The sequence below is a fragment of the Aythya ferina genome (assembly GCF_964211825.1).
Source record: "Aythya ferina genome assembly, chromosome: 17".
NCBI lineage: Eukaryota > Metazoa > Chordata > Aves > Anseriformes > Anatidae > Aythya > Aythya ferina.
This window is the reverse complement of record NC_140316.1, coordinates 12,613,418-12,635,010: the sequence shown is the minus strand read 5'-3', so window position 1 is coordinate 12,635,010 and position 21,593 is coordinate 12,613,418. Positions and strand designations below refer to the sequence as shown.

The 21,593-nt window shown below is 46.6% G+C and overlaps 3 protein-coding genes and 1 long non-coding RNA gene across 13 annotated transcripts; 2 read left to right on the top strand and 2 right to left on the bottom strand.

Moving 5' to 3' along the window:
• The first annotated feature begins 786 nt into the window (after nt 1-786).
• KMT5A (lysine methyltransferase 5A) lies at nt 787-13,620 on the top strand. 3 transcript variants are annotated; one of them, XM_084539392.1, is made up of 8 exons: nt 787-923; nt 3,746-3,840; nt 5,850-6,006; nt 7,146-7,362; nt 8,103-8,187; nt 8,548-8,607; nt 9,570-9,760; nt 10,879-13,620. In XM_084539392.1, the coding sequence occupies exons 2-8, from the start codon at nt 3,754-3,756 to the stop codon at nt 11,087-11,089; spliced, it is 1,008 nt and encodes a 335-aa protein (XP_084395518.1). In that variant the 5' UTR covers nt 787-923; nt 3,746-3,753; the 3' UTR covers nt 11,090-13,620. The 3 variants fall into 3 exon arrangements, with proteins under 3 accessions (XP_084395518.1, XP_084395519.1, XP_084395517.1); XM_084539391.1 differs by lacking the exon at nt 787-923 and adding an exon at nt 3,201-3,424; XM_084539393.1 differs by lacking the exon at nt 3,746-3,840 and having other exon boundaries at nt 808-923.
• SNRNP35 (small nuclear ribonucleoprotein U11/U12 subunit 35) lies at nt 814-21,194 on the top strand. 6 transcript variants are annotated; one of them, XM_084539397.1, is made up of 3 exons: nt 814-923; nt 18,479-18,701; nt 19,978-21,194. In XM_084539397.1, the coding sequence occupies exon 3, from the start codon at nt 19,981-19,983 to the stop codon at nt 20,776-20,778; it is 798 nt and encodes a 265-aa protein (XP_084395523.1). In that variant the 5' UTR covers nt 814-923; nt 18,479-18,701; nt 19,978-19,980; the 3' UTR covers nt 20,779-21,194. The 6 variants fall into 6 exon arrangements, with proteins under 6 accessions (XP_084395523.1, XP_084395521.1, XP_084395522.1 ...); XM_084539395.1 differs by lacking the exon at nt 814-923 and adding an exon at nt 16,170-16,295; XM_084539396.1 differs by lacking the exon at nt 814-923 and adding an exon at nt 16,274-16,291.
• On the bottom strand, nt 1,188-3,174 carry LOC311446345. Of its 2 annotated transcripts, none has more exons than XR_014698848.1 (2): nt 2,794-3,174; nt 1,188-2,657 (listed from the first exon to the last, which is right to left on the bottom strand). It is a non-coding gene; the product is annotated as an uncharacterized lncRNA (long non-coding RNA). The 2 variants fall into 2 exon arrangements; XR_014698849.1 differs by having other exon boundaries at nt 2,850-3,174.
• Nucleotides 14,951-19,288, bottom strand: RILPL2 (Rab interacting lysosomal protein like 2). Of its 2 annotated transcripts, none has more exons than XR_014698847.1 (4): nt 18,819-19,169; nt 17,925-18,076; nt 15,728-16,316; nt 14,951-15,269 (listed from the first exon to the last, which is right to left on the bottom strand). XR_014698847.1 is itself a non-coding variant. In XM_084539401.1 (4 exons), the coding sequence occupies exons 1-4, from the start codon at nt 19,167-19,169 to the stop codon at nt 15,245-15,247; spliced, it is 639 nt and encodes a 212-aa protein (XP_084395527.1). In that variant the 5' UTR covers nt 19,170-19,288; the 3' UTR covers nt 14,951-15,244. The 2 variants fall into 2 exon arrangements, 1 of the variants encoding a protein (XP_084395527.1); XM_084539401.1 differs by having other exon boundaries at nt 15,728-15,838; nt 18,819-19,288.
• Nucleotides 21,195-21,593: the final 399 nt, after the last annotated feature.

Sequence of the window (21,593 nt, the reverse complement as noted above, 5' to 3'; positions counted from 1 at the left end):
GGGTGCTGTGCTGAAGCTCAGGCGCATGCGCAGTGCTGAAGCGGCGCCTGAGGCGGCGGAGCGGGGCCGGTCCTGAAGACCCGGGGGGGGCTCGGCCCCGGCCCCGGCCCCGGCCCGCCGCCATCCGCGGGGCTCTCCGGGGGTCTGCGGGGCTTGGGCACGTTCCTGCGCCCCCCACCGGCGAGGATCGCCCCTTTCCGCCGCTCCCCTGAGAGGAGCTGCCCGACCCCTTGAGGAGAATGCGGTCGAGGCCGGCCTGGGGGTGCCCCCCGGCCGTGCCCCCACACGGCTCGGCCCTGCCGGGTGGGCCGCAGGGTGTGGGAATCGCTGCCGCAAAGACCTGGCTGCTTGAGAACCCGCCGGCTGCACGGGCTGGCTCTACGTCTGGAGAGCATTGTGCCACTGAAGGCCCTCAGACTCGTTTTTTTGCTAAAAGGAAGGCTTTCGTCAAAAGGTTTACCCAGTTGTGTAAGAATGCAACAGTTTCGAAGGATTTTCACAAAGTTGAAGCAGGCATAAAGCGTGGGCGGTAGTGAAATCTGTTTAAAATGTTAAGTACTGCGCATTCAATTTTATCCAAGTCCACCCCCTTCTTTTTATTACACAAAAATCAAGCAATAAAAGTTAGGCAATTTAAGATCTAAGTAATTTAGATCAATCAGTGATGCTTCAGACACTAAATGGAGGAAAAGATGACAGACGGCTGGCCAGAGATTAGAACAATTTAAATGGCACCTCACTTCTCGACTGTTGCCCTCTACATACCTCAAGTAAAGGCACAAAGGAGTACAGGTCACGTGCAGCATATTTAACGCTAAATGCATCTGAACAGCACCACACAATCATGACAAGAAAGTGACATTTCTGATGTCTTGAGTTGAAAAGGCCCAGGAGCAGAGTTTATGATCATCCTCGACTGGGAGGTGAGTAACTCGCTGGTGGCACTGCTGCTCCCTGCTCACGTGTAATTACCACATGAAAAGCTATTTCCCTATGACCTGAAATATGAAATAAGTATGTCACCGAATGCACTTTTTGGTTAGAGAAATTATTTTTTTACCACTGGGTACAAAGCATTTACAGGGTAGATGCTACTCTGAATGTATTTTTATAATCAGGGAAATGGAATTGATGCCTACTAACATTTTTCTATACAACTTTGCAAAATAACATTGCTTAGCGTAGTATTCAGCAGTTACCCTCAAGGCATTTATTTTTACTTCCTTTCCGAGGGAGAGGTACAGTGGCTGAAACACAAAATTGTCAGCATTTCATCTCGTAGAGAAGCAATCTGTGTAAATGTTGTGATGCTTCATCGCAAATTTGACAGGTGGGAAAGTGAGATGCGCAGCAATCACTCGTGCTCAGTTGGAAATACTTAACAAGTGTGTCTTTGTGGTGTGTCTGAAAGAAATTTAACTGTCAGATTCAGAGGCACCCAGTCCTAAAAAGACGTTTAAGAAACTCGTTGAAGTGTTAATGGAGACTGGATGTATTTACTCTTGAAATTTTCTTTCTTTTCTGAGCACACCCAGCGCTTTGCTCATTATTTCTCTTGCTGTCCATTTCACATTTCACTGTCAGAAGGCAGTGCTCCGAGGAGCTGCTCCAACACTCTCTGGGAGATGAGAATTGGGTCACTGGGTTCCACAGCTGGTGCGAGGAGGAGCCCTGCTGCTCTCTCTGGAGCACTCAGCAGGCCGACGCTGCACGCCGAGTCACGGTGACTGGCACTGGCGGCAGGCACATCCTCCGTGGGCTGCGGGCCGATAACGCTGGAACTTCCCCTCGGCGCTGGCTTTTTGGCCACAGCTCCCCGAGGAGCTGACGCGGGGAAACCAGCCCCTTCTGTGGGGAGCGGAGGCCAGCTGGGGATGACGCCGTTTTCTTTGTTGCTCTAGAGATGAAAATGATTTAGCTTGCTTTGCCCTCTAGCGGCTGCCTGGACGGCTTCGATGCCAACTCGGTTGCTTTGTTATACATACATAAAATATTAAGAAATATCTGAGATTAAATAAAAATAAACTGAGCAAAGCGATAGGAAAGGAATTTCCAGACCTTCCCCAGGATACAACAAATACTATTCCCAAATTACTGCAGGAAGGGAATCGTCATTAACAATTTATGCAGGATTTTTTTCCCCCGTGACATCGTAGTCGTGTCAAAAGCACAGCGTGAACTGGGGTGGAAAAATCAGCCCAGATTCTGCCAAGAGCTCCAGTGCTTCTCCAGAGAGCCTGGTGTGCCTGTCGTAGTGGTGCTGCCTGAGGACACAATGCCCAGCTGGCAGCAGCCCCTTCTCTGCTAAGTTTACAGGAAAACGCCCTACATTGGGGTCACCTCCCTGAAAAGCAGCAGCGTTGCCACGGAGGGTGCAGAGCTGGGCTTCTGCTGCCTTTTCTCAAAGCACCTGGGCACCTCCTGACGCTCACAGTGTTGTTTTTTATTTATTTTCTGTTTTCTTCTTAAGGAGAGGGGTAGTTTTCATTGGTACCGACACCTTCAGCAGGTTGACAAAGCCCTGTGTGGATACCCAAGAGGACAAGTGGCCACTGCTAAGGTGCCAGTGGGCAACCATTCGCCACGGTGGAGGCACAGGGGCCGCGTGGCTGTCGGTCCATGCCCCGGGCACGCCGGTCGCTGTCGTTAGAGGAGTCCTAAAAGGGAAATAGGGCAGAAATAAGGGAGCCTGGCGGCGCCTTGCTGTTCGGTGTCACTGCTCTGCTTGGCCATGCGTGCGCGGCAGCTTCCTGACTTCGCACTGCCAACACAGAGCCTCCCGCTGGTGCGCGCCGCGCCGCCGGTTCCCCTTCACCCGGTTCCACTCCCTCGTGTCCCGGGTTTATCACCGGTTCCACCCCGCTGACGCCAATTCCCCGGTATTTCATCGCATGCGCTTGGGGCTGCGAGCAGGGCGCTCACGGCCCTACAGGTGCTTCGGGCGGCCGGGGCGGCCCCGCCGTTCCCTGCTCGTTTTATTCCGGTGCCCTTGGGCCGCGCCCGGTGCCGGTGCGGGGAGGGCCAGGACGGGCCCCGGTGGCGCCCTCCCCGCCCCCACCCACGTGGCGCAGCCCCGCGCCTTTGGGGGCGGTCCTCCTGCTCTCCGCCAATCAGAGCGACCGTTGCCCTTCGCGCGGGCCAATCAGCGCCCGCGGAACGCGCGTTTAAACGCCGTTCCCGGGAGCTTGCCCCAGCTCCGTTTGACACGGAGAGGGCGGGGCTGCGCCAAGACACCCAATCAGAGGGCGCGGCAGCGCTTACTGACAGCGCTCTGAACCAATGGGAAGGCGGCGCAGGGCGCGGCGTCTCCCCGCGGAGCAGTTGGCGGCGGCGGGGGAGCTCCCGGGGAGGGCGGCGGCGGAGCCCGGCCGCGGGGGGCTGCTGAGCGCCGGGCCCGGCCGCGCCGCCGCCGCCATGGCGAAAGGTGCCGGAGCTCTGAGGGGCGAGGCAGCAGGGCCGGGGGTGGCGGCGGGGTCTCCGCGGCGCGGGGCAAGGCGGCGCTCGGGGCTCCCGGCGGCTGCGGGGCGGCCGGGGCGCGGAGGCTCCTCCCGGGAGGTGCCGGCGGGACTCCTCCCCCGCGCGGTGTGCGCAGCTCGCCGGGAAGGGGCTGGGCCGCCGCGGCTCGGCCTGCCGGGAGCAGCGAGCCCTTTAAACATGGCGCAGGCCGCGGCGGGCGGGCGATGACGGCGGCCCGGAGGCAGCGCCGGCCATGGCTCAGCTGCCGCTCTTCTCCTCTCGCTCCTAGGGAAGAACATGCCCAAGGCCAGGGCGGGCGGCGCGGAGGAGGCGAGCCCCGAGAACGCCGAGAGGAAGGGCCCCGGCCGCCCCCGGGCCGGTGGGGTAAGCGCTGCTCGGGCCCCGAGCGGGGCGGGAGGCTCCTAGGGCCTGCCGTGACCCCCGGTTACCCTCACAGGGCGGTAGCGGCCGTGCGGAGCCTCGGCTACCCGGGAGCCGGGCCTGTGGGGTTCCTGGGATGGGTCAGGAATGGGGGGAGTGTGAGGGGGATAGGGCTGCGGCCGTGTCCCTCTGTGCCCTGCTGCCAGCTGTCCTGAGAGCGCCCGGTGCTGCTGTCAGCCAGGCTGCAGGCCCCAGGGTGGGTGATATTCGTGACATTTCCTGTGCCCTGTGGTCATCCTAGAGGTATCTAGCTAGAGGTTGGTAATCCCTTTGCGTTTAAGTCTCCGTGGAAATAACAGTGGGTATTGTATCAAAACCCAGCCTCCCTCATCAGCTCTTAATGTGCTCTGCTGTGCTGAGAAAATGTTTGCTCTAGGTCTGAAGCCTGGCACAGACAAAGACGTGGCAGCCATGCCTCTGTAGCTGACAGCGCAGCAGGAGGGGAATTGGGAACTGGGGAGGAGGCTGTGCTGAAAAAGTGGCTGTTTAGTGCCTGCTAACAGCAAGCTCAAAGCCAGGAGGCTTCTTTGGCAGGTGAACTGCTGCAGTTGGCTGCTTCTGGCTTTCTCCGGAAATGCCCATATTTTAGGTTCTCACTAAACTCAAAGATTTTCTCAGTGCAGGGTTCACTGCTTGCATTTGTTAAAATGCAGTGCTTTTGTAGCACTTAATCCTTACAGTTAAATGGACTTGCTCCTTCTCAGGTTGTTCTGCTGCAAGCCTAATTCTTACTGAAATTTATTTATGCTTTAAGATTTGAGCCTTTAACTGGTTTTATTTTAAGTATGAATTATGTATGCACTGAGTATGTTACTCATGTCTTAATAACTATTAAAATTATTGTTGGTATTCTATTGCATGCTTTGTTTACTTTACTAGTTTTATGGGACAGCATACACCGGACCATTAGTTTAGTCAAGTGACATCTTTGAGCTATTTTGTTTTTTAACCAATGAGAACCTTTGTATGCTTAAAAAGGAGGCATTTTTTTGTTGTTTCATCTGGGTTGCGGTGCCTGTAAGTGCTTTTAGTTGAGTCGAAATATGCCAAGGCAAGCTTGCTCTAGCCAAGCTGCCTCTGTTTGCCCAGACACTGAGGCTCACAGTTGCAATCCGTGTGCCCTCTGCACACAGTGCAGTCAGGCCTGGCCAGGTGGCAGAGACCATAAAAGCAAAGGCGGCCCAGCTCCACGGAACTGCTAGGTCTGTGCTCCTCACGGCTGCTGTTCTCCGAGCCTGAGCCCACACACAAACCCTGGTCTTTTTGGTGTTTAACCACATCAGAGCCTTCACCATTATCCTCCTGGGACCACGTGTTTTGCCCAGGCTCTTATGTGTTTTTTATGCCGTCAACAACATCTAGACTTTATTTTGTGTTATAACGGATAAAGAAAAGATAGCATTGTTTATCTCCCAGACCTTACTGAGAGATGTCACTCAAAGTAGGCTGTCCAAAACTGATTCCTGTCCTCAGTGTTGCTCAGTAGAGCATATAGTTAATGGCAGTGATATTTGACGCTTTACAAGAGTGTTTGGGCAAGCTCGTACCTCTCTGACTGTGAGAGATATGTCTGAGGCTTGTGCAGTTCTTGCTGTGTTATTTGTACTTCTCTTGGCTTGCCCTCTGAATAGCTTGGTTATTTTTTTAGTACCAGGGTTCACATTCTGAAGCACAGGACGGAAACTGTAGTTATGAATATCCCATCCTACCACATTTCATGTGAGTCTCTTCTTGAACTGAAAGTTTGCATTAGTAAAGTTCTCCAAGCGCTTACCACAATTATGTTTTCATGTAGTAGAAATAGCAACGGTAGCAAACATGAGGCATTACGGCAATATAACTTACGTTTGCCCAGTCAGCTGTCAGCCTTGTTTTTGCAGCGCGTTGTGGATACCAGCTGGAGGTTCCTGGCACGTCTGTAATGTACTGATTTTTGTGTGGCTCTGTTTTAGGAGAATGTGTTTATTGGTCAATCCAAAATCTGCAGCTACCTGAATCCTAGCAAAACTCCTGGTGCTCGCCCCCCACTTCAAGAAGAAAACTCGGTCATGTATCACGAGGTGAAATGTCAGGGCAAAACACTAAATGAAACCAACAGAAAAGGAGATGGTAAGCTTGATATTTGGATTATTGGCTTTACGAGACATTCTTTCCTCCTCCCTTCCTAGTTTCAGAACCTCAGGAGGCCAGGCAGCTCCCTGCCCCGGTTGCTTTCCCAGTCCTACAGCTCTTAACAGCAAACAGAGACTCTATGGGGGTGATGGTGTCCTTATCCTTTTCAAAACTTAGGCCCTGGATTTACGGGGCATTGATGGAAAAACAGATCAGCTAGTTTCTGTTTAAAGGTGCAGTTGTTAACTGTGGTAAGCTGTCAAAATGTTCTGATGCAAACACTTGTAGCAAGTAGGTGTTTTAAGCCCCATTTAGCACAGGGAGCCTGAGGTTTTCTGGGACCTGAGAGCTTTAGCTCCCAAGTTTTAACAAGAAGGTGAAGATGGCTTTAGCCTGTTCTGCAGCGGAGCTGTGGCCTTTCAGCTGTGCTTCATTTCTCTACTGAGATCGAAGCATCTGTTTTGTCATGTGGGGCTTCAACCTGGTAATTTGCCTTATATAAAAACTTTATTAAGTCTTAAGGCATGCTTATTTACCTCTAAATCAGTGAGCTGAGCAGGAGGATGTGGTCAGCTCAAGGTATGATGCACTCAGCAAAGAAAATGGAATGGGCGTGGATTAGGCTTTTTCTTGTAAGTGTAACCTTTGGATTCCTGAGTGGTATTGACTGCTTTGTACCAGCCTGCGAGGCTATTGATCACAGCAGTGCAGGATCCAGAGACCTGTGCTCCTTCAGTGCAGGGTGCTGATTCATCAGTAGCAACATGATAGCTTAGAATGCCAAAGGCACCGACTGACAAACTGAGCACTTGGCTCAAATACCGGACTGAAGGTGCTACGGGTTCAGGTCAGGTTTGCTGCTCAGTTTTCCGATCATGACAAGGTACTCAGGCTCTGTTTTATCTTTTTCTCTGTTCATGCCTCCCTCTGTACTGCATGTAGTGTAGCAATGAGTGCTCAAGAGTCTAGTAAGTGTCTGGGTTCTAGCACAAAGAGATTGTATCATTCATTCCCTTCCTCTTTCTCCTGTTTGACAGAACTAGAAACTTGGACTAGAAACCATTGGAATTCATTTAAAAGTACTCTGGTATAGATGATCTTGAGTTCAGAGCCTTACTTTATTTTCCTGTCACCAGAAAAAAAGAATGGTAGCAATATAATTGAAGGTGCTATGAAACCAGACGACCAGAAAGAAAAAGAAAGTGGGTGCAATACTCCGGTACCCTCTTCTGATCAAAACCAAGAAACTGCAGAAACTGAGAAGACTCCCCTGCCTTCCGATGGTGCTGATGAGGCCAATGCAAAGCCAGCTCAGAAAAAGATGGTTAAAACAAAACGCGGACCAAGGAGAAAGTGAGTGGCTTCTGAATTGTAAAAGCTCTTCTGCTTTATGTCCTTTTGTACTGGGAGGCTTGATCTACATTTTATGCTCAGAGGAGATATAGTCAGACTTGTCATTAATGTTTCTCTTGTTTGTTTAAGCACATGGCTATGTTGGAGGGAATAAATTTTAAATATGACTTTTCCTCAAGAATAGCATGTTTGAAAATATAAAATAGCACTCAAAGTACGCATCTTCATGCAGATTACCTTTTCCTGCAAGCAGGGCTTGTGTATTTTAACTGAAGTGAAATACTTGCTGATCACCTCTAGAAAATGAAATTAACGAACCATTAAGACCTACTTTTCTGTGGACAAATGGGAGTGTATCTTGCCAGAAACAGGATATTGGATTAATTGCAGATGGTGGCTTTCTGGCTGAGCTGGAACCCTTTCTCATGTTATTGCAGTGATGTAACCTAATATTAATGAATTCTTTGCCAAACGGTTTATTACCTAAATTTTAGAGACCCTTCTGGAAAGGGCAATAGGGTTTCAGAGTTGTTTCAGTTGATTTCCAGTGGTATCTCATTCCTGTGGATAAAGGACTAGTAGAGGATGTAGCTCATGGCTTGGGAGGAGAAACATTGATTCATCTTGATCAACTTTCACCATACCAAGCTGAAAGCAAAAACTTTTTTACAGGTACTTGTTCTAGAGGTGTAACTTCAGAAATAGTCTGATGTGTGATCCTTATTTTTCTTATTCCTTAGAACGCAAGGAAGAACCCCAAATCGAAAAGTGACAGATTATTACCCAGTTAGAAGAAGTTCCAGGAAGAGCAAATCTGAATTGGAGGTAGTGCTTCTTGTTAAAATCACATTGCTTATAATGTTGCCATTTAATTGAGTGTTTGAGAAAGCATATAACTATCAGTGTTTCCACTATGTGGAAATGTTAATGGTAATGTTAGCCAGTTCACTGGTATTGTTAAAAACACTTCTAAAGTACAGAGATGTTGATCCATTTCTTTTAACATAGAATCTAGATGATGATACATCTTTGGGGCGGGAGGGTAGAAGTCTCTACAATTTTAGGAGGATGGGATGGTTTGGAAAAATGAGTGTCACTGTCTAATTGTTTACTCTTAGCTCTGGTACAAACTACAAAATCTGAAAGAATAATGTGGCCGTGTGTTTTGTCTTGTTTCTTCCCCAGACTGAGGAAAGGAGGAAAATAGATGAACTAATTACAAGCGGGAAAGAGGAAGGAATGAAGGTAATTGCAGTGTCAACCCGAGTAGCTGGGCAGTCTGTTGCTCTTAATCTGTTTAAAGAGAAAGTTGCAGAACTCAGAACTGTTCCAGTTCCTTGGTAGAAAGATGAAAGTGGAGCACACTGTCTACCCCTTTTGAATGGGTAATACTTGACTCTGAAGAACATATTCTTCCCAAAAATGGGGTTAGATATATCCTCTTAACTGTAATACGTACAAAAGGTAATACCCATATACCCACTGAATGGTTACAAATTCTCTTATCCTGTGTACAGCTAGTTGCTGTGGGTTCTTCATTATGGCACTGAAGCTAATTGATTCTACTGGTTCTCTTCCCAGTGGCAGCAAATGTTAGTTATTGGCACCAGCTGCTTACTGTTTGGGTTACTCTGACCACCCCTTCTAGAGTTTAAAGCAGAAGTAGCTCCTGGAAGTGCAAGAGAGCTGTGAACCTCCCCCCCACCCCGCAGTTAACACTGGATCTTCTAGGATGGTGATTGGATAACTTTCTTGGAGTGGGAGAGTTGCCCAGGTTAGGCTGGGGGCAAAATAATAAAATACACTAGTGAGTGACAAATGTGACTTCTGTGATTGATCTTTCTGTACCTCTGACATTTCTTCCTGTGCCTGCTGATGGTGCCCTTGAAATGGAAAAGCTTAGTCCCTCAGTAGGTAGTTTAAAAGGAAAAATGGATAACTTCTGCGTATGTAATTTATTTAAAGTAATTCTTAGTTCCTTTTTATCAAAATCCATGGTAACTTGTAGGTTGCATCTTGAACTCATCCTGATTCTTCCATGATATCATGCATTGTGCTTCCCCAACTCTGTCTGCAACACATTAAAAACTGCTACGGCATGGTGTTTGTGACAAATGTGACGCACGCTCATTTCCTAGTAAATGGCATATTTGCAGTCATGTAAATACTTTGTAATTTCCCAGCTGATTTTCTTTTCAACTCAACAGATTGATTACATTGATGGCAAAGGGAGAGGCGTAATTGCTACTAAACATTTTAATCGAGGAGAATTTGTAGTGGAATATCATGGGGATCTCATAGAGATCACTGATGCTAAAAAGCGGGAAGCCGTGTATGCTCAAGATCCATCCACAGGCTGCTATATGTACTATTTTCAGTACCTCAGCAAAACGTACTGGTAAGCTTCTTTGGACTTTAGTAGTTGAGCAGTAGAAACTTTGCTGGTTTTTCTTGTGGTGTTTTCATACAATTTTTATTGGGAGCCATGAATTAGGGAATTTTCTTGGAGCACTGTTTCACAGTCCAAGAGCCTCCTGTACCTCAAGGCTAAAAGGAATGGCAGATGACTCAAAGCCGCCTTCTCTGAAGCACAGCACAAGCTATGTGGAAAGCTGTATCTGCTTGGATGAGGTTTACAGCTTTGCCATGGATTTCTGCCTCAACTCACTGTTCTGTAAAATTGTTTACTTCTCCTGAGTTGTAATGACTTCTTCGAAAAGCAGTACGGACAGACCCTGTAAGAGAAACACCTCCTTCAGCCGTACTTGACTGGGTCTTTCTTTCTCTAGTACCTGGCAACAACCTCATGTGCGTGCTTTATCACTCTGCTGTTTTATTTGCCCCTAACTCCAATTCTTCTAAAGCAAATGTTCTACCTTCTTTCTTCCTTGGCCGATGTTACTATAGACTGGAGTGTGGGTTAGTTAACCTGTCTGTTAATTACCTTGAAGAGCTCTGTATTCTGAGTATCTGCCTTGCAGTCTAGATGTCATAGCAATAGCTGCCATTGTAATTCTTAGAGCACTGAGGCACTAGAGCTTTAAGATGTGTCTCTGGAAGCTGGACACGTAGCCTTTGGGCATTATCTTCTCTGTGAGTAGAGGCTTTTTCATTTTTCACTTGCTTACTCTGTGGAGACTATTTAGCTTTGACACAGTTTTCTTGAGGGAGATTTTGTGAAGGTATAAAGCCTTTCTGGTGTTGTCCTGCATTTGGGTTGTGCTATTCCTTGGGAACAATTGAGAGCTGCTTAGAAACAGGCAACTTGAGAACATAGTCTGAAGCATTCATTTCTCTGGTAACTTACAAGTCTTCCAGAATTACTTTGGTTAACCTACATAGTTCTTACATACTGTTTAAACATATGAATATTCCGTGATGATCTTTTTCCTTCATTTTTTTTTGAGCCTTGTTTGAATTCCTAAGTCTTTATCTGGCTTGCACTTTGTTTTTTGTCCCCTGACATGACTTGTGCATGACATAGAGCAATCCTGCACTCTGTTCTTATTCTTTCAGTGTTGATGCTACAAAAGAAACTAATCGTCTGGGAAGACTGATTAATCACAGCAAATGTGGCAATTGTCAAACAAAGCTCCATGACATTGATGGTGTGCCTCATCTCATACTGATAGCTTCCAGAGACATTAAAGCAGGTGAAGAACTGTTGTACGACTATGGAGACAGAAGCAAAGCTTCCATTGCAGCACATCCATGGCTGAAACACTAACTCTTCATCTTTGGGTGTGATTTTGTGTGTGGGTTTCTATTTTTTTTGGACTGAGCACGCTCTACAAGGAGTCAGTGGATTTTTATTTTATTTTCTCCTGCCCTCATTTCCCTCAGCTTTCTTAGTGGACTGCTTATGGTGTTCTGAGCTCCTTGAAAACTACCTTTTTGCTTTGCAGTTTTTAAATTCCTATTCCAGATCTCCAGGCAGGCTTGAGTAATTGACATTAGATTGCCAAAACTTTTATATTGTAAAAGGAAACCCTCCCTAAAAACTGAACACTTTTTCATAGTGACCCGTGCCACCTGAGCATGCGAAGACCTGCACAGATTGAAACGTAATCATTTGGGTTGTGCTTCTACTTTTGCAATGAAATCTCATGCTCCGTTTTGTGGGGTGATGAACTTGGCATTAGCTTTATGACAGCAGATGTACTTTCGTATGCTGACTCTTACATCCAATGGCTTGTCTACTTGTCAGACTTGTTTACATCCCAGTGCTGACAGGATTTTTTTTGAGATGGACGCTATTGTTTCTATCATTCTCAAATCTGTGTTAGGGATCTAAGTCTCTTCCAGTGCGGTGTCTCTGGCAATGAAGTTTAAATGCACTTGTGCTGAGGGAAATGGATGGTCAAATTGGCTGCTTTCATCAGAGAAATGACTCCAAGCCAAATGTGGATGGATTTTGATAGACTGGGTTGATACTGATTACAAATGTGGAGCTGTAACTTCACAGTGAGAATCAATGCTTGACATTACTTATTTTCTAAATTTGAGATGGTACCTTTTTATAGTTGACGGCTGATTCTTGGAGGTGTCTCCTAGAGGGTTTTAAAGAAGCAAAAGAAGCTCTCTCCAAAAATTTTTTATTGCCTTTCTATGCTAACTAGCCACATCAGAAGCTATTTATTTACTGTGAATGCTTGAAATAGAGCATAGTGGTTCCAAAAATAGGAGTCATCTTCATATGCAGCTTCAAACTGTAATGATGGAGTTCATGCAATGAAGAAAGTAGATTCCTTATTGCCTGGTCCTGTAGGTCTGTCCAGCACGGTCTGGTCCCACTGTCTTAAATGGGAGCTGAGCGTTTGGCATCTTACAGATGTTTGTAACACGACTGTTGGAGAACCAAATGGGTGGTATAGGCGGGCAATATACAATGCAGGTCCTTTATGTTAAAGATTAATTCTTACCGGTTGGAATTTTTGCCAAGGCAGGCTTGGCATGTGTGTAGATGAAGATGGCTGTGAGCCATCAGCCACGCTTGCTGCTGGAAGATGTCGGCAAGGGGTCTGTGGCTCTGTTAATGTCTTCTACTCCTCAAGTCTTGAAGGCTGCAGCTGCTCCAGCTAATGCCCTCTAGGACAATCTTACATGCTTGCCTATGTGATAGGTTAGACAGCAACAACATCGTGGTTGTATGCTCCAGCAGCAAGAGAGGTGGCTTAGTGATGTATTTTTTAAATTAAAAACTTGAAGACAATGTCTCTGTAAAATAAAGAATATATTTATTATTGATGAAGTGGCTGCTATAGTACCTGTCTCCATTGCAGATCGTTAGCATTTTGAAGGAAAGCTGTGAAAATCATTAGCCATTAAATGCTTAATGTTATTTACCATTCAACACTAGGCAAGCTCAGCAGAGAAAGCCTTTGTATTTTCACAATTTCTGAAGGATTAACTGGAGACCTGTTACCTTACATGTACTGAGTTACAAGTAAGCTTCTTTGGCTGACTTGTTCTAGTTGGCAGTGATTTCTGTTCGGTCTCAGTAACAGAGACGCTACAGCAGTGTACAGTACCCTGTTCTAGTAGAGTGCTTCCCTGAAGTCAAAATTGGAATCAAATGCTTCTTTATTTGTTCTTTATTTAAACATTTGCTTGTTCTATATCAGGTTAAATAGCTTAAAACCTCTGTTCTTCAGCATCACTTCCGTAAATGAGAAAGGGAGAATCTCTCCCTGTTTTACATAAAAAGGAAAATGTCTTCTCTGAAATGCTTAACTGGTAATCAAGTAGCACTGCATCGGAAGATGGTAATAAAGCTGATATTGCACTGAGAATGTATCTTTTACTTTTCTAGGAGCTATATATACAAGTGTATGTATATATGTGTGCATATATATGTTTGTGTGTATATATTTCAAAATAATTTTCACAAGAACACACAGTTCTGATTTTATCCTTGTGCCTTATAGGAAGGATTCGCCTTCTAAATAAGGTTTAAAGCACTTAGCAGGGAAAGATGTCCTTGGGTTGGGAGTTAAATGTCTCTCATAAGGCTTGTTCCTCTTTACCGGAGGCAGAAAGGTTGCTTTAGCAGGGCTCTAACCTGCCCTAGCCAAGGAATTTGCTTCCATTCTGAGAGAAGTTGGGCAGTTCACTTGATACCAGACTGGATGGATACAGCTGTGATGGTGCCAGAAAAGAATAGCCCCAAAAGGTTGGGGTGCTCTTCTGTCCCCTCTAACTGGTGAACCCCTGCTTCTAGTTTTCAATAAAGAACATCTTCAGTAGCAACTTGAATAATTGCTGCGTTCATTGTCTCCTTCAACTAGCAGTAAAGAAGGGCTATGTTACAGTCTTCTGTACCTCCTTGGCAAGCTGGTACTCTTACACTCATCTGTTTAATTTCTGTACTTAATGAAACAACTTCAGATAAAGATTTGATAGCATAATTACTGTGGGTTTGGGCATAATCCCCAACACCTCCCCCCATACCCGCCCACCCCCCAAGGATCCTGGAAAATACATCTTTGGATGAATCACCCAGGAATTTGCATTTCAGAACACGTTTACATCTTTCCAGGTCAGATATGTATCCTGGCTGTTGACAAGGCCTTATGTTTTTTTTTTTTCCCTTTAACTATACACCCTTGAAAGAAGATAGAGCATGGTAGCAGGGAAGAAGTTGCTCTAGAAAATCTCAGGCATAGGAACAAGGCTTATCAGTATTTTGAAGATGACAAAGTTATTTCATAATTTCAATGCACTGGCTGTGTTAACTGTAAACTAACCTACCTCGGTCAACCATCTTTGTCACCTTGCTAATTAATGTACAGTTGCCAATAAATTCTGAGCCTGCAGTCCTGCCTTCTGCAGAGCCACGTTTGCATTGTGTGTCTGAGCAGATATGCAAGGTGCCCTACATTTTTCATGCTGCTAGCATATGAGAGGGAATCAAAGGACTTCAGAACCTGCTTTTATTTCTGAAGAGTGTAAGATCATAGTTGGGTTCCTGTCACTTCTCTTTTTATGTCTGTTCAGAGACTACTGCTCTTGAAATTCTGCTTTTTCTAAATGTGGAATCTAATTGGTATTTTTCAAGCTTTTTCTACTCTTCTGTTTGCCCTATATCGTTCTGCTAGTGATAAGTGTCATTACTTAGGCTAATACACAGCTCGTATCAGCTAACTGCAAACTCAAGCTTATGAAAAAAACACAACTGTCTGCCACATAAGGCCCTCAGCTGTCAACTGAAATGTCTGGTGCATCTGTTCCAGTTTGAGTTTGTCTGTGCCTCTGAAACGTTACCAGTCCTTGATGTGTGCGAAGCACAATGTGGCAGCTTTTCCCTTGCTGTGCTGTCCTCTATCTTTAATCTTAACCCTAAAGGGTTGCTCCTGCGTGTGCCCCTCTAATGCAAAGAAGGGCAGAACAAAAGCAACAGGGGACTTTTCTTCAAGCAGTTTAGAAATTGCTTTCCATATAACATCAGTGAGAAGTACAATTGGAATGGGTGCTTCTTTCCCAGCACTTTGCTATGAAGATGTGTGAATGGCATATATCCTTTATAAATAAAATCTAAATCTCATAAAATCATCTTGGGCTGAGCATTTTGATAGGCAGACCAGATAAATGTGTGGCCACAGGCTCTTTTATTAAGAATAAAAAAACCCACTCATATAAATGTTTATTCTTTCCAGATGGGTAATGTCTGGCAGGAATCCAACAATGCAAAAAGTGTCAAACAGTTTCTAAAAAATTAAGGTAAAATCTTCTGTGAAAAAATATACAACAGAATTCTTAGGAGATTGCTTTTTCTCTACAGTAAGAGTGATGTTTTATTTTCCAATCCTTGACTTTGAACTCCTTCAGAGGCTTTCAGCAGTGCCATTTCTGAACATAAGTGGTTAAAAGTTCTCAAATATGTTCATTTTCCATGTTTAAAAGAGAACCTGCAAAACAAAAAAGTACAAATGGAAAAGCAGGATCATACGGTGCAACTGCTGTGTCCTGCTATTTTGGGGGACTTTTAAGGACAAGGCTTGAGCATGTGGGTTCTGCATACAGCTGTGTATATACAATGTAAACAAACCTCCAGGGACAGCTGGCATGAGCTTTCATGTGCTAACAGGGCCCAACTCACACACATTTGTTCTGAAATGCTGATTCTTTATAGAAAAAAGTGATACCCTGCTTGCCAGGGTGGAGCTTGCTTTCCTGTAAAGTACTTTTTCCACAGGAAAGGATTTCCCTATCAAGTTTTAATTTTATAGAGAGGAGAGAACAATGTCCAGCTAACTAGGCCAAAGTTCAGATTTCATCCCTGGATTCACTAAGTGTGAGGCATGTCCTTGTCCCATGTTCTGCCAAAAAAGGTGAAAAAAACAAACAAAAACCAGCACAAACTTACAGACGCTTGGTGATTTTCTTCTCTTCTTTGTCCTTGCTGGTTCTTGGGCTGCTGCCATGGGATTTTTTTTCCACTTCTTGAGTTTGGTCCTTTGTCTGTGAGATGATCCCACTGGCAAGAGAAGTGGATTTTTTTTTGTGGTTTTGTGCATAGCATGGTATAGCATTGCTGCCCGCGTTTAGTCCTTCAGTGGGCAGCCTGGGACATGGGTGAGGGGGTGTTCCCAGGACAGGCGCGGCAGCCTGGCCCACTCCTTTTAATGAATTATTCATATTTTCCTTGAATAACTACTGCATTGTAATTTTGCTTAGGCTATGCTGTGATGAGGACACTAAAAAAAAAAATGAGCTGACTTTTCAATGAAGGAAAAATGGCAAACCATAACATGAGTGAAAGGGAAGTGTAGTTACATACTGGATTTGTATGAGTCCAAAGACAAAAACAAGATGCAGACACAAATAGTGATGTTTTGCTTGGATGGATCCATTGTACCTTCAGCGCAGCCACAGAGGCTCAGGCCACGCAACTGGGAACAGAAGGGAGATTCCCAGCTTTCCCTGCAAGGCAGGTGAGTGTTCCTCTTTCCATCCTATAGAGCAGAAAAGACAGGCTTTGCCTGAGCTGTAGATTTTGTCAGGCTGCTTTTGTGCTGTTATACTTTACAAGGTTGTAACCACACATTCTTCAGCTTCACCAGCTTTTCCTGCTTGCAATCAGGCTAAATTTTTACCAATTGCATATTACATTGTATTTTTGCAGCATGCTAACTTACTACTCTGAGCTGACCTCTCTTATCTCAAGAACTGAGTGGATCAAAGTTTGTTACTGCAGTAGCTGAAGGCTGGAAGTAGCTAAGCGGCACTGCTTTTTGGCCATCGAAAACACATACACAAGACATTTTAGAATACATGTTCAGATTTATCCTCTTCCCCTGCAGTTTTATGTGAACACTTAAAGGGATGGTGGTTTTTGACTTAACCTGTAACACTGCATGAAGAGAAAACCACATGGCCGCTTTTTGGTTCATGTAGTGCTTTGATGCATTTTCTAGGTACAAAGCACCGTGACATTCACTCAAATATGTAAAACATTCATACCGTTAATTTTTAACTTGCCATGTAGAAAGCTGTATAACACAGCTGGGAAATCAAAGGCAAGAAGCTATTCCAATGGTTGCACTGCAAAGGTAGTCAGCTGGGAGGGGGAAGTTGGTGCCTCACTGTTATGTGAGAACTGGTGCTGTGCAGTTTGTAAACTGACTTTTTGGATTTAACTTTAACTTCTTTGCTTAACTTGATTCTTACAGACAAGGCAAAGGGCAGGCTTAGCAAATCTAAGAGATTGTTGCTGAGATAACTCAACTGAAATCTTATGTGCTCAGACATCTTGTGTCTAGATTAAAAAGTAATTTCTTGCCCCAAAGAGCTTATAGTACAGCCAGATGATGAGGGGCATGGGTAGTTGGGGAGAACAGTCTCGTAGGTGAAGCAATTTGTAGCACCAAGAGAAAGACCCTTCCTACATCCCATCTGTTGGAGCACGCTGATTCTCCTAGGCTGTTCCCTTCTAGAAAGGCAGAGATCCTTCTCTGAAAGAACCTGTTTTGCATCATTTAAGTGTCTTACACAAATCCCTATTGGTACTCTTTAAAAATAAAATCTTCTCAATGATAATGAAAGAACTTAAGAGTCTGCTGCCTACATTAATGCTACACTCACTCTGGGGACAAAGGAACAGTAGATAAGCTAGCATACCCCCGTTTGTACCCAAGAGGCACGTTGGAGGAGGAAGGAAATTTTGACTAAAGTGAGATGGAAATCCCCATGATCTTCTGGTATGTGGCTTCAGACAAGAATAACACATGTGCAACTGCCGTGACTATATAGGTTAATTGGTGCGCATGAGAATCCAGCTTGTGTGTGGAGTTGCAGTAACCGTACGTAGGCTTTCAGTGGGACAACCACCAGAGCAGGCTGCTAACTGCACAGACTAAGAGAGAGTTCAGTTTTAAAACTATATTGCATGGATACTTCATTGTTCCCCCATATTTCTTTGCTCATTTGTAGGCTCTTAGGAGCACAGATGTCTCACACATATTTTGACAGTGCCCAGCCCAAATTCGATGCTCAAACCTGCAATACTTTGATCTGATAAGCTCCCCAGACAGCATTGTTAGTTCTTTGCATGATATATATACCTTTTATAGCACTGTAGCTCCTCTTGCACCACTAGAAGCTGAGCTTTCAGCTGGTTACGCTCCTGCAGGACTTCTCGCAGCTCTTGTAACGTGAACCGAGGGCGATTTGGATCCGTGAGGTCTATTACCATTTTGTCTGGTCCAAGGTTGAGCTGTAAAATAAAGGGGTGAACGTGATCTTGTAACCTGTCATAAACTGGGCATTCCTAAAGTAAAATCTCGGACTTTTATAAATCATAGTAACTCTTAGTATCTGTTTTTCACAATCCTGATTTTTTTTAGGCAGTTACTGTTTTTCTTATTCTCTGTCTTCCCTAACCAAGTAAGGGGCCTACCTGTGAGGCTCTGACCACATCTAAAACCAGCCTGTTCCAAAGAGTTTGCGATCTCATTTGCCAGGAAGCTGAAAATGAAAGCAAGCTTTTCTGGTGGTGAGAGAGGCTGAGAAACCTATGATCACACCGAAACACTGTAGCGGAGAGACTTCTATTTTCCTAAGGCCTTTTTCTTAATGTCTTTTTTTTTTTTTTTTTTTTTTTTGTCATGTTCATCAGCTTTCCTTGTGCAGAGTACCAAAGCTTTATTGTACGATAAACGGCAAAGTGTCTGTATGGGACAGACAGGTGCTGAGAGCTGTACAACTGTGGATCCACGCTCTGAAAACCTGCAGCTGTGTGCCTGAACTGCTGTGAGCTCTACATGTAAACCTACAGCGAGGGACCGTGGCCCCTCCGAGACCCCTTGGGCTGCAACAACAGCTTGCAGACGGTGACAAAGGTACCCTCCAACCCCTCTGGCGTGAGCCTGGGTTTCGTGACAAACATGTGGCAGCTCCCAGGGACCCCCGCAGCTCCCTGGCAGCCCCCCGACCCTCTCTGGGGGTCCCGCACCCACCTGCGGGGCGCTGCCCGGGGCTCCCTCTCCCCTCAGCGCCTCCACCTCCATCCTCAGGCGGTCCCGCTCCAGCCTCAGCCTCTCCTCGGCCAGGCTGCCGCCGCTCACCAACGCTTCCAGCATCTCCAGCACCCTGACGATGCTGAACTGCAGCCGGGCCGCGGCGGCTGACGCCCGGGGACCGGCGCTAAGCTGCAGCAGGTCCCGGCCCACCACCGAGGAGATGTCGTACACGTCCTCAGCCGTCAGCTGGAAGGGGCTCTTCTCCAGCGCGCTCTCCGCGCCTCCGCCTTCATCCTCCTCCTCCTCTTCCTCATCTTCTTCCTCCTCCTCCTGCCGGCCGTGCTGCATGCCCGCCGCTGCCTCCCTTCCCCGGGGCGGGCGGGCCGGCCGGGCTTAGCACCCCCCCCTCAGCCGCCCTCCTTCCTCCTCCTCCCCGCGGGGGTTTCCATGGCGGAGCCCGCTCCTCGCCCTGCCCCTTCCCCTCAGCGCTCGCCTCAGCCCGGGGGCGGGCTCGGGGGAGGCGGCCGCTGCTCCTCTCCTCCTCCTCCTCCTCCCGCCTGTAGGGCCGCGCCGTGAGAAGAGGTGAGGGGGAAGGGAAAAGGGTTTGGGGCCGGGGGGAGCCCCTCAGGACGGGGGGCGTCGGCTCGCAGAGCCCCGGGGCCCTCAGCGCCCGCCCGGCCTCAGGCGGGGGCAGCGCCGGCCGCAGGCTCCGGGAGCCGCGAGAGGGCCCCGCCGGGCCCCGGAGCTGGCTTCGGAGGTTTTATTTTTATTTATTTTCTGAGGATTGTTGTGTTCTGGGAAAAGTTTTTCAGCGTAATGCAGTAGGAGGTGGCCGGCACCGCCCCGTGAAGGGTTTCACAGCGTTTTATAGATGTTTGTGCTCACGCGAGCTGCTCGCTGCTGTGGAGGCAGAACGCTGCTGCTGGGCCTCAGCACCTACCTGCAGGAGTGTAGGTAACACTGTGGTGTCCTGCTGAAAAATCAGGATCTAACAACAGTGACATGACCATTTTGTCACGCTTTTGGGGTTTCTTGGGTGAAAAATGCTGTACAGCAGTGCCAAAAGTGCTTCTCGCACCACCTGATTTTGTTTATAAAACGACAGCAGTGACCTGTGAGTCTGTGTAACGCTTATTTATTTATTTTTTTCCACCAGACGATGAATGACTGGGCCCCCATAGCAAAGGAATATGACCCCCTTAAAGCAGGGAGCATCGATGGCACGGACGAAGAGCCCCATGACCGTGCCATCTGGAGGGCTATGCTGGCACGTTACGTACCCAACAAGGGAGTTACGGGAGATCCTCACCTCACCCTGTTTGTGGCAAGGCTCAATCTTCAGACAACAGAAGAGAAGTTAAAGGAGGTCTTTTCCCGGTATGGAGACATCAGAAAGATCCGTCTGGTTCGAGACTTGGTCACAGGCTTTTCCAAGGGTTATGCGTTTATTGAGTACAAAGAGGAACGTGCTCTGTTGAAGGCCCACAGAGATGCCAACAGGTTGGTTATTGACCAACATGAGATCTTTGTTGACTTTGAACTGGAAAGAACTCTCAAAGGATGGATTCCTCGGAGGCTTGGAGGTGGGTTTGGAGGCAAAAAAGAATCCGGGCAGCTACGGTTCGGAGGACGGGACAGACCTTTCCGAAAGCCCATCAATTTGCCAAATGTGAAAAATGATTTCTATGGAGAAGGCTCAGCAGAGAAAAGAAACTTTTCTCGAGAAGGAACAAGGGACTGGAGAACAAGGGACCGAGACCATGAAAGGAGCAGAGAAAAGAGATGGCCAGAAAGGGAGCGGTCATGGGCTTGGGGTGACAGTGAGAGAGAGAGGGACTCCAAAGATGAGAGGAGCAGAGGAAGAGACAGGAAGGACAGAGACAGGAAAGACAGAGAGAGAGACCGGAGCAGAGAGAGAGATACCAAGAAGCAAAGAGATGATGATAAGCATCGATAGCTGGCAGCACCACGTCTTACAGGAACAATGGGAAGTTTGGGTATGGTGACTATTCTTATCATCCCCTAGAATATTGTGAGCCAAGTCCTGCTGCCCTTAGTGCTGCATGGGGCCTGCCTCTGCTGTCCTGGTAAATGAACTGGTGTGGAGGAGGTGATGCGGCAGGTTTGGCTCCCTGCAGTCTCTGGATAAAGAGAGTCTGCTGCACCTTCTGGAGGACATGGACATGATTCAATTGCAGATATCACTGTCAGCTTGGGGCTGTGAACTGCGTTCCCTGAACCATCAGCGGTCGTGTTACTGTCTTGTGCCTATGACTTTGACCTGCTAGCAGCTCTGTGTAGTTTGGTTCCTAGTGCAGTTACAATACCTTTTGTTGAATTGTTCTTCGGAGAAATTAAATTCTTCTATTAATATTTTGAAGTGGTGAATACTGTAAGAAATGCACTACATGTACTGGCACCCCACTGAAATTGAGTACACACCTCATTTGATACTCAGCTTGCTGCTTGGATGAGTGTTCGTGAGAGAGCTCCATATTTGATTCTTTGTGTGTCAGATGTTCACACTCGTGAGACAGGTGCCCTTTATGAAGTCACTTGTGAAGGAATAGAAATGAAACAATAGCAACAAACAAAGCTTTTGAAAAATGTGGCCCAAACCAGAAGCTGAAGGGAAGGGACTTTATTTTCTTGAAGACACTGGGACAGGTGAGATCTTTAGTAATACTCCATCCTTAACTAGTTCTGTAAGGTATGAGAGGCATGTAATAAGAAATCTATTTTTAACATCATGGGAGGGTGTCATTCCCTTTA